The sequence below is a fragment of the Physella acuta genome, unplaced genomic scaffold (genome assembly GCF_028476545.2).
Source record: "Physella acuta isolate Inbredline_101_S28 unplaced genomic scaffold, ASM2847654v3 ptg001976l, whole genome shotgun sequence".
NCBI classification, from domain to species: Eukaryota; Metazoa; Mollusca; class Gastropoda; family Physidae; genus Physella; species Physella acuta.
Window position 1 is genome coordinate 44,402 of NW_026733481.1, and position 18,099 is coordinate 62,500.

The following is an 18,099-nucleotide window of genomic DNA, read 5'->3' on the forward strand; positions in this document are numbered from 1 at the left end:
AATCCAATACGCCATTCGCCTCGTTAATCCAATACGCCATTCAACTCGTTAATCCAATACGCCATTCACCTCGTTAATCCTATACGCCTTTCCCCTCGTTAATACAATACGCCATTCCCCTCGTTAATACAATACGCCATTCACCTCGTTAATCCAATACGCCATGCCCCTCGTTAATCCAATACACCATTCCTCTCCTTAATCGAATACGCCATTCCCCTCGTTAATCCAATACGCCATTCCCCTTGTTAATCAAATACGCCATTCCCCTTGTTAATCCAATACGCCAATCCCCTCGTTAATCCAACACGCCATTCCCCTCGTTAATCAAATACGCCATTCCTCTCGTTAATCCAATAACCATTCCCCTCGTTAATCCAATACACCATTTCCCTCGGTAATCCAATACGCCAGTCCCCTCGTTAATCCAATACGCCAGTCCCCTCGTTTATCCAATACGCCATTCCCCTCGTTAATCCAATACGCCATTCCCCTCGTTAATCCAATACGCCAGTCCCCTCGTTAATCCAATACGTGATCCACCTCTCTTCGATCAACACAGCCCCCGAACAAAAAAATACCGATGTGTTCAAGCTCACAGGCCGCCGTCTTCCTTGCCAGCAACCATAGTCGTCTGCTAGACCCCACCCACTTTTACGACACATTTTAATCACAAGACTGCGTTTAAAACAGTCATCATTTCAACTTAATTATTAGCCACACGTGTGTATGGTTGGAGACAATGTTTTAGATAAAATATCGATGGAATTTTATTGTAGCTAAAAATACGGTAAGTACAGAGTTTGTTTAAATATTATACACCAGTTGAATGGCCCGTTGTGGGATAAATACAGCGGACTTTAGGTTGATATTGTTGGCTTGTTCTCTAATTCAAAACCAACAGCAAAAGCACCACCTCAACTTCAAATTTAAAAACAATTGAAAATGGATTTTTATCCAGAATCGACATTTTAATCGAATTTAAGCTTGATCTACACATAGTGACTGCCGATTAATACTAAATATAGTAGTAGCCATACCCCTCTACCTTGTACCTAATCTCAAACATGAAAAAAGTATATTGTATGACATTATACATATGGAATATATTTCCCGTAATATAAGCCTTAATCTCTTTTGTTCCTAAAACAGATTTTAAAAATCTGATGAAAGATTTAGTTTTATCAAATCAACCTTTACATCTTAACATTTTTGCATCGTGCTAGCTTGTATTCAATTTTTTATACACATTTGTACGTACAACTATGCACATAAATTAGGGGGTGTTGCTACATAAATATCATTATTTCCTTAAGTATTCTAGTAAACGAAATGTACACACGTTGTTTTGTAGATGGTATATTGATAAATGCAAGGGAACGTTTCAGTCTTGTATAACAACTGGTTCTAGAGCCTTAGCGATTTTATTTTTGAATTTTGAGTAAAAATGCAGAATTGAGAAAACTTTTAAAAAAGAGGATTGTAGAAACTGGCACTGTATGGTTCCTCTTACAAAAAACAATAAAAATAGCATCTTGTTTATGTGAAAGAGCCACGTAACAAAAAAAAAACATGTTGATTTTAGTTGTAATTTTCAGATAGTCTTTTATATCAATAGAAATGATGTATACGAGAATGAACGTGTTAATGACTATTCATCATGGAAGATGACGCCTTTAGTTTCGTGTTCTTTCCGTAATTGAAACAAATAGCATGTATTCTAAGAGCAACTATTAACTGAACAAATTAAGTAATATGTTTGTTAGCCGGTCTCCTCATATAAATACACTACCTATCACTATATTTCAATTTACACAAGGTTATTGACTCTCGATAATATTCTACTACCAATTCCTGTTTTCAACTCTTGAAGCTAGAAACACCCCGACACGCCACCCCCTTTCCCCCCCCCCTCAGCTTGCTGGTACTGATGCGTGAAGATTCCAATAATGCATCTATATATATATAATTCTCTTCTGGGAGACGCTAGAAAACAAGCTGTAAACGCGCTCCCTACCACCCCCACCCCTACATGGTCTTAGTGAGCTGTGTTCACTCTAAATGTTTACAAGCAGAGCCGGGTTTAGTGACGACTATTAGGGGCAGATAATTTAGTTTGAAACGATTTTAAAAGTAGGGGGGGAGGAAGGGGGGGGGGGGGGGTTATGGTCCTTAACGTGCTACTTGAAGTGTTTTAAAGAAATATTTTCAGTGGCAGCGTTGGTACCGTCGAATTCACAAATTATGAATCACTGAAAAGTAGAAAAAAAAAAAAACTAAATAGTGGCGTATGTTACGCCGCGGGCCGGCTCGTTAATAATAAATGATCATTTAACCGTGAATAACCCATCCATGTTGTTAGGGTTGTATTGCGTGAATGCTTCATAACATTCCATCTCGTATCTAGATGAGTTGCTTGTTTACTCTACACGGAACTAAGGGCTTACACACTAACACATGTGTTGTTTACGGTTTCATGGCAATAAAGTATACCCATTCAAGCTAAACACATAATCGTATAACAAGTTATAACAAGCGCAAGAGAAAAGAAGAAAGAGTAATCGTTCATTATTTAAACTTAAGCATTGTTTCAACTTAAAACGTAATAATGGTGCTACAAACTTCTTCTTTCTGAATGTTTAGTGTTGAGATGAAGAAAGCCTTATCTACCAGAGGTTTCGAACTCGAGAATTTTTTTTTTCGAATTTTAACAACCATGAGGTTTTGCCGACTCGACCACGCCTCCATCATAATTAAGTATACGTGTCAACTGGTTATGCGCCATTGAGGCCATTGACTCCGATTTCAGCCTACTTTTCTTTTTGGATTTGCTTCCATAGCCTATGTCCAACTACAAGGCAGCAGTTGTTTGATTTTTGAGTTGTCTCTTCTAGAAGAGTGGCTGTCCCCAGCTAACGAGCCTCATCTACCCGAGGGTTCGAACTCGAGACTTTTCGGTTTAGCAACCATGAGCTCTACCGACTCGACCACGAGAGGCGATTGTTTGTATGTATAGTAAAATGATGGCAACCCAGCCTAATGTGGGTAGTCGTCAACCTATCGAAAATTGTTTTGATTTATTGTTCAGCAATATGATTGGTCTATCATTTCAATAAAACTCTTCTAATTCATTATTTTTACGAGTATGCCTGAATATGTGAAATTTTACGTGTCAGAAAACAACACTTCTTCAACTTATTTTTTAGAAAAAATGAAACAAAAAAGTCACCACAACAGCGTGTAACACGAGAGTATGACCTATTGATTGATTGACGTACAGTGTATAGTGTGTAGTGGGCAATAAAAGACTTAACACACGCTAGAAGATAGCTGCTGTCCACATAGCATATGCAAATGTGACGGATGAGGGGGTACCATATATCAAATCGCAATAAAAGAATAAAAGTTGGCTGTGGTGGTTGGAAACGTTCAGGTTAGATAACTAAATGGCTTTACTATCCTAATTAGTGGTAAACCCCAGAGGCGTAGCGAGGGGGGCGGGGGTACATACGTCCCCGGGCGCCGACCTTAGGGGGCGCCAAAATGGGTGCAAATATTAAGTTTGAGGAAGGGGTACAAATTGAAAGTTTGAAGGGAGGGTGCAAATCGAGAAAATTACAGGATGCTCCCGAGGGGGGCGCCGAATTGAAAGTTTGTCCCCGGGCGCCTGGAAGGGTCGCTACGCCTCTGGTAAACCCATTCAAGTTGGGGGAAAAAATTAGTTGTCGAAAACTTGTATGATGTCGGGCTTAAACGTAATAAGACTGTATGTAACTTTTATATAGACCATTCCCTAATGACATACAACAGTTTTTATGATCGACCCCCCCCCCCCACTTCCCTCTCCACCACGACCCCCACCCCACCCCATCCCCCACCCCTCTCCCCTAAAAGTACTAAACAAAAAGCGGATCGACTGATCTCTTTGTTTTTGTGGCGTAAAGATTTAGGTCATGGCCTTAAGTTGAATTCAAGCTGTCCCAGTACTATGTGAATAAACTTTTAGCACAGATAAGACGTTAGGTATTGAACACAACTCATATGAAATGCAAAACGAATTTAAAAGTGTAGGCTCCGGGAAAAAGGGGGAAAAATATATGTTTTAACTAATAAGCATTTGCTATGTTTTTGTGTATTTAAGTTAGGGTTCTTAAGGCATAATATTTTCATGCATCAGGGACTGTTCTTAACATAATGATTGCCACGGAAACGGCGACCATCTTGAACAAACTAACTTTGTGGAAGATTCTAGGTTCATGACATAACTTATGTACTGATCATAAATCATTGATCCTTCTTTTACTATCTAACACAGTCAGCTTGCTAGTTTTTCCACTAATAAACAATCGAGAAATATTTTTTTATTTGATTTTTTTCAAATGTTGTATGGTGAAATACCATTCAATTTTGCAATTCATTTTAATAATATTTCACCATACCAAATTTTAAGATAAAACAAATTATTTCTAGAGTTTTTAAGTAATATAACTTCGATAAACACAAATAGATAAATAAAGCTTATTAATTAAGAAGATGATTTTATTATTTCTGGAGCCTACCCCTACTCAAAATTATCCCATCTAAGATACTATTAACTTATACTTCAGCAATCTAACTACTAAAATTATATAAAGTATAGGAAAAACAAATCAATCATCTACGCTATGATATTATTAGCTCAAGCACACATTTTGTTAAATTTTTTTTGTTTGCGTTTGTGTTTGCGTTTATGTATGAGTTTGCGTTTGTATTTGCGGTTAAGTTTGCGTTTGGTTTTTGTTTTGGCACTTTTTAAACAAGTATATTATGAATACTTTCTCTAATTCTCTATTAAGTATCTATAAGACATATCGTTCTATGTTTATGCCATGTTAATAGTTGTGTTAAAAAGAAATTTTACCATTTAAAAATTGTTACTACAACTTATGTTATTTTTTTTTTGTTTTGTTCCGATAAGATCTGTCTTTTGTTCTGTTCTAGTAATTTCTATTTAACTTAGTAAACAGCGGATTGGTTTTGTAGGATCGATATTTGTTTGATTGATCTATAAATGTCATCTCGAATAATTTGTAAATGTAATTAAATCTATATTGACTGATTTTAAATTATAATATATTTTAATGGTTAAATGTGACAAACTAATAAGCATTGCGCTAAATTATTTTTCTACGAGAGTACATTGACTGAAAATAGAATCAGTTAGTTCGTATTTTCTTCATTAATTTTAAGTCTTGGCGATTGATTTTTTGTCTCTACTAAAATGTAACAGATGTAGGCTAACTGACTGATGTTTCATTAAAACTATTGAACTACCTTGTTTTTGTCTTTGTTTCTCTTGCGAGATGACAGTGAAATCAATAAATTAATATCAATTCAACCCACGCAATTTTTATCACCAATATATGGTCTAATATAATAAATTATATGAAACAGCTTGACACAATGAAAGAATTTTTGATCATACTAACTTATTGTTTCCACATAATCTATATATATAATTCTCTTCTGGGAGCCTTTAGAAAACAAGCTGCAAGCGCGCCTTACAGTCCCCTCTTTTCCTCTCTATCGCTACCACCCCCCCACCCCCTCACATTATCTGGTGAGCTGTGGTTCACGCTGTTTACATTTTACAATCGTAGAGTCGGGTTTGGTGACGGCTATTAGGGGCAGATAATTTAGTTTGAAACTATTTTAAACTTAGAGGAGGTAACTAAGAGGAGGCTGCTTTCACGTGGGGGGGGGGGGGGGGAAATGAGGGTTTAGTGTTTTTAAGCAAATATTTTCAGTGGCAGCATTGGTTCTGTCGAATTCACAAATTATAAATTACTGAACAGTAGAAAAAAACAGCAACTAAATAGCGGCGTATGATACGCAGCGGGTCGGCTCGTTATAGATAAAATAGATTTGAATTGGGCTTTTCTCTCTTAGGCTATTGTCTATCCATCTAATTTCAACTTTTCAATCTAAGATGACAAGATAATGCTGTCAAAAATTGCACATAACCATCGTACTGTTGAAAACGATATTTATAAGTTGCATTATAATGATTATAACAGTTTCCAAGGGAAAACTTGTAATTTAAGGGAATATCATTTTATACCAAAACAGACCAGTTCTCTGTTATCAGAATGTACGTATACTTTCCATTTTGTAATATCAAGGATTTCCCCAACACAAGTATGTTTTATGTTTCAACGCATTATGCTTTTTGTGAACCATTAGTTCAAATTTCAGCCTAATTTTCTTTTTGGATTAGCTTTCATAGCCTTTGTCGATACACAAATAATGTGCAAGTAAATCGATTTTGATTTTTTTTTTCAACTAGAATTGTTGCTTTCAAAGGGCGGCTAGTTGCTATCCCTAACCAACTAGCTTCTTCTAGGGGATTCGAACTCGGGTTTCTGGAGTTATTAATCATAAGCTAACTTATCAAGAAAAAGCTCCCTATGAAAACACACTGAACTATTTTAAACACGGTGTAATCTGACTGTTTTAAACACGATGTAATCTGACTGTGTTAAACACGGTGTAATCTGACTGTGTAATTGTGGATAGAAAAAAACCGTTAAACGGCAGCAGATGTGTGACACAAATGGTGCGCTAGATCTTCCTTTATCGTCTCTGTTGTTGTCCTTGCGTATATGAAGGCATATGCTTTCTAGTTTGTGTGCTTCGGTGAAATATTTATTTTATACTGTAAGTACTTACTAATAAACTATATAAATTAAATATAAATATAAATGAAACAATCGTTCGGGGAAGGCTCATCGTGGTAGAGTCAGTAAAGCTATTGGCAGCTAATCCGAAAAAAGTATCGAGTTCTATTCGCCTAAAAACCATAAAATTTCAGAAAGCATAATTATTACTTTAAAAAATCAAGATAGTATGTGGATAAACATGTTTTGTTTCAGTTATACCCTAATAACTTTAATTACATTTTCAATTTAATTAAGTATTACACATTGAGATAAGAAGTAACTAATTATTACTTTTACAATGTGCAAGTATAGTTAATGTAATGTATTTCCATTTTCAGAATAATTTTAGACGGATATACAATGTTGAATCAACGAATTAGGAATTTTCTTACATTGACTGGTGTAGCCCTGCTCACTGTTATATTAAGTGTAATTTGGATTAAACAAAGCTGCAACGATTATGAAAACAAGCCTAGAGCCACAATACAACTTGAAAATTCCAGCGATCATGTTCTTAAAGTGTTAAAAATGACTGTAGATTTAAAAAACCATCAAGAGTTTAAAAAGTTTGAAATGGTTAGAGATATACTAAAGGGTCCTCACATTAAGCAGTCTATACCAGGAGAGATCCCTACAACAGCACATTATGTTTGGTGCGGGGATAAAATCTTCACATTTAGAGAATACTTGGGGGTGCTGAGCATCGTCAAAGTTTTTGAACCGTTGAGAATATTCTTCTACTATAACAGCCTTCCTAAGACAGATGGAAGTTTTTATCATTCTTGGTTCCCAGAATTAAAACAGTCTTTGGCTAATTTGATTTTTAGGAAAATTAACAGACCAATTCAATGCAACACAATGGACGCCGTGGACGTTGCTCTGGAACAAATGGCATCAAACAAAGTTGGGGGTTTCTATGTAGGTGAGAGGGCCGTGTTGACGCATGTCCCTGACACATGGAAGACTGGGAAATATTTCACGTATCAAAAACAGGGTAGTTCTAGCAGTGAAGATATGATAGTGTTTGTCAATGTCAAACAAGGAATTGATGGGAAAAATGAATCTGATATCAAACTATTTAAAAATAGTGTCTTAAACCAAACGATCGAATGCTACACTCCCGAGCAGTTTGATAACGAGGGTCAAAGTTCAGATAATGTCGGTACCATGACGTCACCGTGTGTTGTGTTACCGACTCCAATATTTCCAGAGAACATCTTAAACAGCTCGTCTCCACAAAACGCCTTTTTGAGATGGCTGTGTTACAGTGATACACAACAAACTATAGTAAGTTTTTCTTAAAACAAACGATTTTGATTAAAAGTAGCTATCTAGGCTTTTATTATTCACCCTCTATTAGCTTTAATTTTCGTAACCGATTATTGTCTCCAATGAAAAGACTTTTTTGTTTTTTTTTCAAAAGTTGTCACCTGAAGTAGCGGAATTCAACTTTTAATGACATAATGAATAAATATACTTGTATGTAAGCAAAAAATGTATATATTTTATATTTCTTGACCTATAAGAATTATTTTTCTTTTCCTTTTTCCGATCTACATGAATAATACACATTTATAAAATTTTAACAGTAATACATTTATTTCATCTAAAATAATTTTAATTTTTTTTATATTCCAAGACCTATATTTAACATTTTTTTTCTTTATACATTTTCATCGCTTATTTGATATAATATATAGCATATAGGCCTATATATAAATATAAATATATATATATATATATATATATATATATATATATATATATATATATATATATATATATATAATGTGTGTGAGTTGATACGCTAGTATAACGAAGCATCTGTAGTAGTTAGCCTATAACATGTAACTTAACCTGAGCATTAACCTGCATTCTTGAAACCCCAGGACACGCCTGAGTTGGTTCCACTCATCAATCACGTGATCTACCTCAATAAAAATCCTGGGCAACCGATCGTTTGGAGCTTCGAGAATTACGTCAACATCATTTCTTCCTTATATTTAGGCGGTTTTGAAAGGTAGGTTTTGATATAGCTTTGGCTTTTACAGATGAGCTCTTCTAATTACAATGGCAGGTGATTGGATCTTATGAAGTGTTGACGTGAGAGTTTATGTGTATGTTGTGTATGGAGTTTATGTATGTTGATTAGTTTGACATATGTTCACTTGCTTGGTGGGATTCATCTGGACTCACTTCTTTGCATTTCATGTTTTTATGTAATAATATAATGCAAGAAAAAAATGCATGTGTATCTAGATAATTTTTCTATAACGTATCTAGATACAACTATACAATTCGATGAATTTAGTTATTTGTAAACAATAACTGTTTTCATTTTTATAAACATTTTATTAGTATTATTTTAACTTAGCTGAAGCTTTTATTTTTAATTCACTGTATTTTATATTCATTGAGACTTCACTTTTACTGCAGTTTTAGTTGTCGGTAAAGGTACATTTTACTGCCTAAATAAAATAAATTCAGCACCAGGTTATAACGTTATTGGTTCTATAATTTTAAAGTTACAAGAACATTCCATAACATTTTAGTCTTAAAACCGGTTCTCAAATTAAACCGTGGATCCAAAAAAATAATTTACTAAATTATGTTACAAAGTGGTAACTGTTACAAATTCGTTACATACACACACACATATTACACAACTTTAGATCGAATTAAATGTATGGTATCCTAACTTGACTGTCATAAAAACATTACCGTCATGATTACCTTTAAAAACCCACAGAGTGTACGTACACGGTGACACAGAGCCGTCAGGTAAATTTTGGGACAGGTTGAAAAGCGAAAACGTCACGTTTGTTTATGTAAGTTTTTTTTTTTATGCTATATAGGTCTATATATTAACCTAATAACCGCCCGTAACCTGTAATTTTCAAGTTAAAACAAAAAACTGCTAGCATACGAATTTGATTTCAAGAAAAATATTTTTACTTTGTTAACATGAAATACCATGGAAATAAATTCATCTACTCACAAGCCCGATACGAACAACACACAAAAACATGACACAGGACTACCATCTTACATATAAGTAGTAGATTGTTACATGTAGTACATTTTCCAGCCTAACACTACAATCCAGTTTTGTAGTTAATATTTAGAACATCTTCAAGTTCTATTTATTCCTACTTCAAATGATTAGAAATATTTAACCTTATTAACTTAAGGTTTGCAACTTTAAAATAAAATCACTTAAAATGTTTAAGCGGTCGACTTATAAATAGTAGAGTGAAATATTAATCAACATGTGTTTGGCAGATGAAGTAGAGTTCATCTGCTTCAGATACCTCGACATGGAGAGATTGCGTGGTCAGCACTATGCCCAGCCGCTTTTGTTTCCCTAACGTAAGTTATATACCCATCAGAGCTGGGTGGACTCAAGTACGCTCCACTGATTTGAACTCGAAATAGCAGTCTAGCTCTCTATCGCTATGCCACGCCGTCTCATATAATTAAATATTGGCAAGTTTAGTAACATTAAATTTAGACGCTAACTTAAAAATATACGCTCAAATGTACACAGTTTCAGTCCCTATAAAATTTAATGTGTAAATAGAACAATGTCTCTAGTTGCTTCCCCTACTTTTGTAGGTTGACCAGCCTTACTCCGTGTTTCAACAAGATATAAATGTCATGGAGCACAAGTCAGATATACTCAGAGTACAGATTCTCTACAAATATGGGGGGACATACAATGTAGGTATTTTGGGGAACATGCAATGTAGGTATTTCGGGGAACATACAATGTAGGTATTTTTGGTAACATACAAAGTAGTTATTTTGGGGAACATACAATGTAGGTATTTTGGGAAACATGCAATGTAGGTACTTTGGGGAACATGCAATGTAGGTATTTTGGGGAACATACAATGTAGGTATTTTGGGAAACATGCAATATAGGTATTTTGGGGAGCATACAATGTAGGTACTTTGGGGAACATGCAATGTAGGTATTTTGGGGAACATAATGTAGGTATTTTGGGAAACATGCAATGTAGGTATTTTGGGGAACATACAATGTAGGTACTTTGGGGAACATGCAATGTAGGTATTTTGGGGAACACTCAATGTAGGTTTATAGAGGAACATACAAGGTAGGTTTTGGATGAATATACTCAGTAGGATTTTGGTGGACCATACAATCTAGGTTTATGGTGGAACATATAATTTAGGTTTATAGAGGAACATACAATTTAGGTTTTTTATATAAATATACTAAGACTTAGTTCTGCGCCGAGATTTGAACTCAGGACATTCTGTTTATCAGTCGAGCGCTCTACGACCCGACCACGTCGTACCACGTTTTAATGTATGAACATTTGTTCAAGGACAATGACGTGATCTGGGTGAAGCCGCTGTCTGAAGACCAGAGACGTCACCCAGTGCTGGGGAGCTACGACTGGCAACAACGAGACGTGTGGCCCAGGACCATCAACAATGGGCTGATCGTGGCCAGGCCTAAAGCTTTATTCTTGTCAAAAATGCTCGAGACTTTCAAGTAAGATTACGTGCTACTGTTGTTATATCCAGAGGCGTAGCGACGGGTAGGGGGGGGTACGCATGTCCCCGTGCGCCGACCCCAAGGGGCTCCAAAATACACTCATTTTAGCTGCTCTTTTGAATTATAGATATTTTTAAAAAATATATGAGGGGGGGGGGGGGGGGGCACCAAATTGAAAGTTTGTACCAGGGCGCAGGGAGGGGTCGCTACGCCTCTGATCATATCAGTAATAAAATAAAGTGATATCTAGTTTTTCTTTCAGACATATTTTTCTCAAGGGTTTGGCACTTGAAAATCTGTGTGGAGGGTACACTTAAATATCTTAGGTGGGGGACACTGGTCAAAAATTATATATTTTATTTCAATTTTTTGTTTTTTCCCTATTGTACGAGAGGCGGTGTACGGCCCTTAGAGGGTGGGGTGGGAGGGTGGGCGTGCAGTACTCCCCCCGCCCCAAATAGGTCTGAATATCTATGTACGTAATCAGCTATGTTAGTCTATTCAAACAAAGTTGAATAAAAAAAAATATTTACAAGTAAAGGGAAACAATAAAATGATATTTACAATTTAAACAAGTGTACTTTTTTTTCTTGCTGTACGGCAATTTTTGCTACTTGTTACAGTACAAAAGTTTAATGTTTAGTAACTGATGCCATTATGGAGATTATATTCTATATTTACGGGCTCTTGATTTTATTTTAAATTGATAATTTAAATTGGTGAACTTTTATTTGTAAATTTTTAAATGTACCTAATAGTATTCGCCGTTGTAAAATCAAACAATGAAAAAATAATGTAGGTTAGCTAAAAACAGTTTTTCTTGATAACAGAAAAGTTAAATTATCTAATAGAAAAAAAAAAGCTTACATGATTTCTTTAACTCGTTTATATCCATCATTGGATAAGGTATTTTCGTGACGACCTTTGGGCACTGAACTCATGTTACATGTATTACAAGATCTACGAAAAATATCCAGAAAGTTTTCACATTGACAACAGACTACAGGTATGAAATTGCTTTTTATTGAGTACTAGCTAAATTACCCAGCGTTGTACGTATTGTAAACAGCTTTCTTTTTACCAAATATGAATACTCCTATAACTAAGTCAACATAACATGTGGGATAACTAGAACCTTAAATGAAATGCTTAACAGATAAAAAATAAAACATGTACACTATTAAAAGACTTTAAAGTTGTACTTATTTTTAAACAGAAGTACTCTCTAAATCTTAAAAGCATACACAATGACTAACTTCGTGTTTTTAAATAGGCAAATTATAAATTAAAATGGTAAAAAATCTTACTTAAGCTTTAATAAAATATTGTAAGAATAAAATGACCATGTGATTATTTTAACTAGTAAAGGGATGCTAATTTTTAAAAAAAAGGAAATTTATGTTTATATCTTCACAGGTTGGATGTTTTAAGGGCATATGCCACCCTGCATGGCACGACGATTTTCAGCGGGTCATTGGCGATCTACGGCCAACTACCCGTGTCAATATACAGGAGGCTAATGGTTGGTTTATAGTTTCAAGTAGAATAATGTTTTAACAATTACATAAGACCAGTTATCACACACAAACACACACACAGGCAACATATATATATATATATATATATATATATATATATATATATATATATATATAATGTTTTAACAATTACATTTGACAAGTTATCACACACAAACACACACAGGCAACATATATATATATATATATATATATATATATATATATATATATATATATATATATATATATATATATATATATATATATATATATATATATATATATATATATATATATATATATATGTATATATATATTTGTATATATATATATATATATATATATATATATATATATATATATATGCATTGATAGATCATAGACTTGACTTACTTAGTTGACTTAGGCCTCTTTGCTCCTTATGGAACATAGAGCCTCCCTCATTTCCATCCATTTCATCTTATCCCCGGCTATTAATTTAGCTATCGCCCAAGACATCCCTGTTGGCTTCAGTTCTTCGAGAAGACTCCGCTTCCAGGCGCCCTTTCTTTCGATATAGCATAGAAGTATAATATTGTTCTTTATCTTTCTTTGAGTTTAAAATAAATAATTTTATTTCAGCTTTTCACATATTTGAACGCAAGCCGGGCGTAACATTTAACTCGTTCTCCCAACACCAGAACAAAACCAGCATCGATGCCATCCTAGTCAAGAACGTCATGGCCGCAATTAGGAAGGCTGGGAAGGCCCACTTAGTGGAAGACTGAAAACTTATAAAGCCAACTGTTCTCTGTTGTTGTTATAATGCGAATATTGTTATGCAAGAAAAGATAAGACGCTGTGATTTGGTTGGGAATTGCTTGGTCGCTGGCTTAAAAATCCAGAATTCAAACACCCGGCCAGATACGGTTCGTTAAGTAGGGACAGCAACCTATCCAGGGGAGAAACTCCGAAACATAACAGGAGTTGAGCCTCTTATGGAACAGGATCACAAACTCAAGACTCATTTGGGCAGCTCTGCAACACCGCTGATGCCAAATTGTATAAGCAGCGCCTCCCTCTTTAGCCAATCAGATGTGTCGACTGATACTTAGACAAAATCTTGCTCTCCTAAATCAGCTGCCCAAGCTCTGTGCCTAGGTTTCTAAAGAACAATCATTCCATCATCTGTCAGACCAGTGAGTTATATTTTTAACTATAAAAAGAAATCCAGTTTTTCACTTCTTTTCACGTGTGATTGTTAAGAAATATATTTATTATTTTGTTGATAAAATGTGTTTGAAAAGTATTTTGATGTTGTTGTTTTTTCACTGAAAACATCTTATTCTGGTGTCACAGTATATATACATATATATATATATATATATATATAAATATATATATATATATATATATATATATATATATATATTTACATATATATATATATATATATATATATATATGTATATATATATATATATATATATATATATATATATATATATATATATATATATATATATATATATATAAATCTCGCTGGATAAAAAAAAATTAAAGTTCCGATGCGCTTGAACTAGTGAGAGCTACCCATCTAAGAGAGACAACTCTAACATCAAACAACTGCTGTCATGAAGATTGTTCTCGGGTGGATGGAGCCTATAAAAGCAAGCGTAGAGAGAAGAGCAGGAAATGTTTGAGTCAAGGGGTCATATACTGTATAACATGTTGACCCTTACATGTTTGTTATATGAGAGGAAATCCCTTTGAATATAAAATTAATTACAAAGTAGTTTAACGTACAAGTATTTACAACTTACAATTAAAAAATTATTACCCTAAGTTTTAAATGACAAAATTTATGGTTTTTAAAATAAATACATAAAATAAATTACATGGGTCTTAAAATGATGAAGAAACAGCACTGTGTTCGACTACAGTATTAGAATATGTATAAAGACAGCTACAATTCCGTAATCTTTACATCTTCTAGTAACAGCACATCATGGTAAATATTTATTGGTTACCTCTCTTTTATATCTAACGATCAACTACATCTTTTATAGTTATTTTGAAAATACAGCAAAAAAAAACTTTAATAGCAGCAATCTTTTTAATGCACACGGAAAATAAGAAATTAAAACTAATCTGCTTTCTTTCAAACAAGCTTTTTTTCGCTAAAATAAAAAAAAAGATTTCATGAGAGACCAACGATTTGCAAGATTAGATACAAATTTACAAACAAACAAACAAAACAAACAAACAATCCAACAAACACGCACACACACACCAACCAACCAACCAACCAACCAACCAACCAACCAACCAACCAACCAACCAACCAACCAACCAACCAACCAACCAACCAACCAACCAACCAACCAACCAACCAACACACCACCCAACCACCCAACCAACCAACCAACCAACCAACCAACCAACCAACCAACCAACCAACCAACCAACCAGTCAGCCAACCAACCAACCAACCAACCAACCAACCAACCAACCAACCAACCAACACACCACCCAACCACCCAACCACTCAACCACCCAACCACCCAACCACCTAACCACCCAACAAACCAACCAACCAACCAACCAACCAACTAAACAACCAGCCAACCAACCAACCAACAAACCAACCAACCAAGACACAAACAAACAATCCGTTGCGAACTATATAAAAGTTTGTAAACAAAACCCTATCAGCTACCGTTTAAAACACTTCACTTCCATAGTTTACGTTGTATGTGCTTTGTGCTAGCTGGATTATGTTTTATTGTAAAATGAGTGATCTGACCAAAGAAACTCACGATTATAAAATCGTATGTTTCGGGTCAATGTATATATAAGTATTTAGGTAAAACAAACAAATTCATAAACTTTTTTTCACATTTATTTGCAAATCTTCTACAAAAATTTGCATTTACAAATGTACGGTAAAAAACAGCATCATCACTGAAAATGATTTTTACAAGTTGTATTAATTCTAGGCTTAGACCTTTACAAGCTATGTATCAACATCTGCATAGCTTTCTATTTACATTTTCACTAAAATGGTTTTTATATCGACAAAGTTAAATATACATTAAAGCACGCTTTTCATAATAAACTTTCTCTCTCCATGGATTGTGTACCATCCTTGATGATATTTTTGTATAGTGAATTTAATTGAGATATAGGTGTTTCTGAATAGTGAGTTTAATTACGTCGCTGCCTTATATGATTTACAACTAGTTACTTTATAAATACACATGGAAATTTTTTAAAGCGACGGTTTATGTGCCATTAACGTTTTGTTGATGTGTTCACACTTCTACCAACAGATGGTGTTTCCCAGCTTTTCTTATGGCTGCCATTACTCTTCTAAGAAGAACACCCTCAATACTAGTTTCGTTGACGTGTTGAGAGAACGAGGTAAAGGGAGTAAAATCTTTGTGTTCGAAAATTTGAAAAGCTGAAAAGTGAAATAGCGCAATAATTCATTTTAGTTTTCAAATACCATTTTTTTTTAAATTTTACCCAGCAATTTTAAAGTATAATTAATAAATGATTATGTTTCTAATATTTTATCAGCAGATAGAAGTTTTCGTCAGCATTGAGATAATGAAACCCTATTACACACAGCACCAAACCATGTTTTTACCCGTTTAGATTCAACATTTTAAATCGTTATAGAAATTTTTTTAAATACGTACAATTTGTTTAGTGTCATATTTAGTATTAGAGCATAATCATCTGTGAGGTAGGTGCCTCAATCTACGCTGGGCGTAAATTTCTATCTCAAAAATGTTACAGGGGACGTGGGGTGGGGGGGGGCGATAAATATTACCCCGACTGCCAAAAAGATGCCAATAAAACAAAAACAAATGGTATCTATAAAAATAAAAGGTTGATAATTGCATAGACATATAAACAACGCGTTGAATAGATAGACACAAATGTCTTTTAAATATTAATAAAAAATGCATCTATTACTTTCATTTGTCTGGATACAAATAAAGCGCAGCGTGTACTAGTGGTCATTCGCGAATATTCTAATTCGAAAATAATGAGATCGATACAAAAGACTATGTGTTATACCTAGACTGAACTGAAGGTGTTATGGAAAGATAAACCCTAACTCTTACCCTAACCATAATACCCATGAACTAGTTGTTATTTGTGAATATTCTAAGTCAAGAATAATAAGATCGATGCAAAAGACAATGTTATACTTCGACTGAACTGAATGTGTTATAGAGAAGTAAACACTAACCCTAACCGGAAACATAACTAAAGCCAAAACCTGACCTTAAATCTAAAACCAAACCCAAAACTAACCCTAAGCATAAACCTTAACCTAATCCTAGGCCTAAAAATAAACCTAAACGTAAACCTTAACCTAAGACCTAAACCTTTCGAATGGACACAATTAGTTAGAAAACATTACGTACAATTAGCCTCCTCTATGTTTACCCTTGGTGTTGGACGACGATCGTTCCAATTACGTTGAAAATCACTGAACCATGTCGGGTGGCAGATGCCTAAACTACATCCTACCTGTGAAAAGAAAGAAAACAATTTTTTAAAGTGATGCGTGAAAATCAAATGAATTAAAACTGGAGTGAGATTCCCTAAATTGGATCTTACAATCTTGTAAGACGTAAGTAAGACACTTTAAGTGAAACAAAGCTGTAATTTTTGTTTGTTGAGAAACTAGAAATATAATCAAATATTTTACCGGCTATTGGAAATTGCTTAATTAAAGGTATAGAGAAATCTGAAGTTAGGATCTATTACTAATATATTGCAAGTAGTGGTGATACGATTAATTTATTTTGAGCCAGTATGCTAGGAGCTATTTTGTCGGGAGACTATTTGTTTGGAGAATTATGTCGGGAGCACATTTGTCAGGAGCAAATTAATCGTGAGCCCATTTGTCTGGAGCCCAATTGTCGGAAGCCAATATGTCTGGGTCAACAGGACGGGAGCCCAGTTGGCCATAGCCAATATTTTGGGGCTCTTTTGACGGGGCTATTTTGACTGGGTCGATTTATCGGAGGGGGGTTATTAGTTGGGGCAAGCTAAATGAGTTGTTAAACTTAGTATTAAACATCCGGATGTAGTTTCTTTCTAGAGGAGTTTACTTGAAATATAACAGAAGTGTAAAAAAGAAAATGTCAGGAAACAAGACAGCCACGAACCTGTAACCTGGCGTCGATATGAAAACTTTCAGGATATTTCTCGTAGATCTTGTAGTACATAAGGCACGAGTTATAGCTCCATATGTCATCACGGTAATGTCTGCGAGAATGTAGATGGTAAATAAAAAGGACTTTACGAATATTTCGTTTTATAAATTCCTTATGTTAAAAACAACAATTAAACT

At 34.5% G+C, this 18,099-nt stretch overlaps 1 protein-coding gene across 1 annotated transcript; it reads left to right on the top strand.

Moving 5' to 3' along the window:
• The first annotated feature begins 628 nt into the window (after nt 1-628).
• On the top strand, nt 629-13,940 carry LOC131931470 (uncharacterized). Its single transcript, XM_059288281.1, has 9 exons — nt 629-790; nt 7,037-7,985; nt 8,588-8,718; nt 9,448-9,526; nt 10,314-10,418; nt 11,051-11,220; nt 12,130-12,229; nt 12,640-12,745; nt 13,365-13,940. The coding sequence occupies exons 2-9, from the start codon at nt 7,059-7,061 to the stop codon at nt 13,508-13,510; spliced, it is 1,764 nt and encodes a 587-aa protein (XP_059144264.1). The 5' UTR covers nt 629-790; nt 7,037-7,058; the 3' UTR covers nt 13,511-13,940.
• Nucleotides 13,941-18,099: the final 4,159 nt, after the last annotated feature.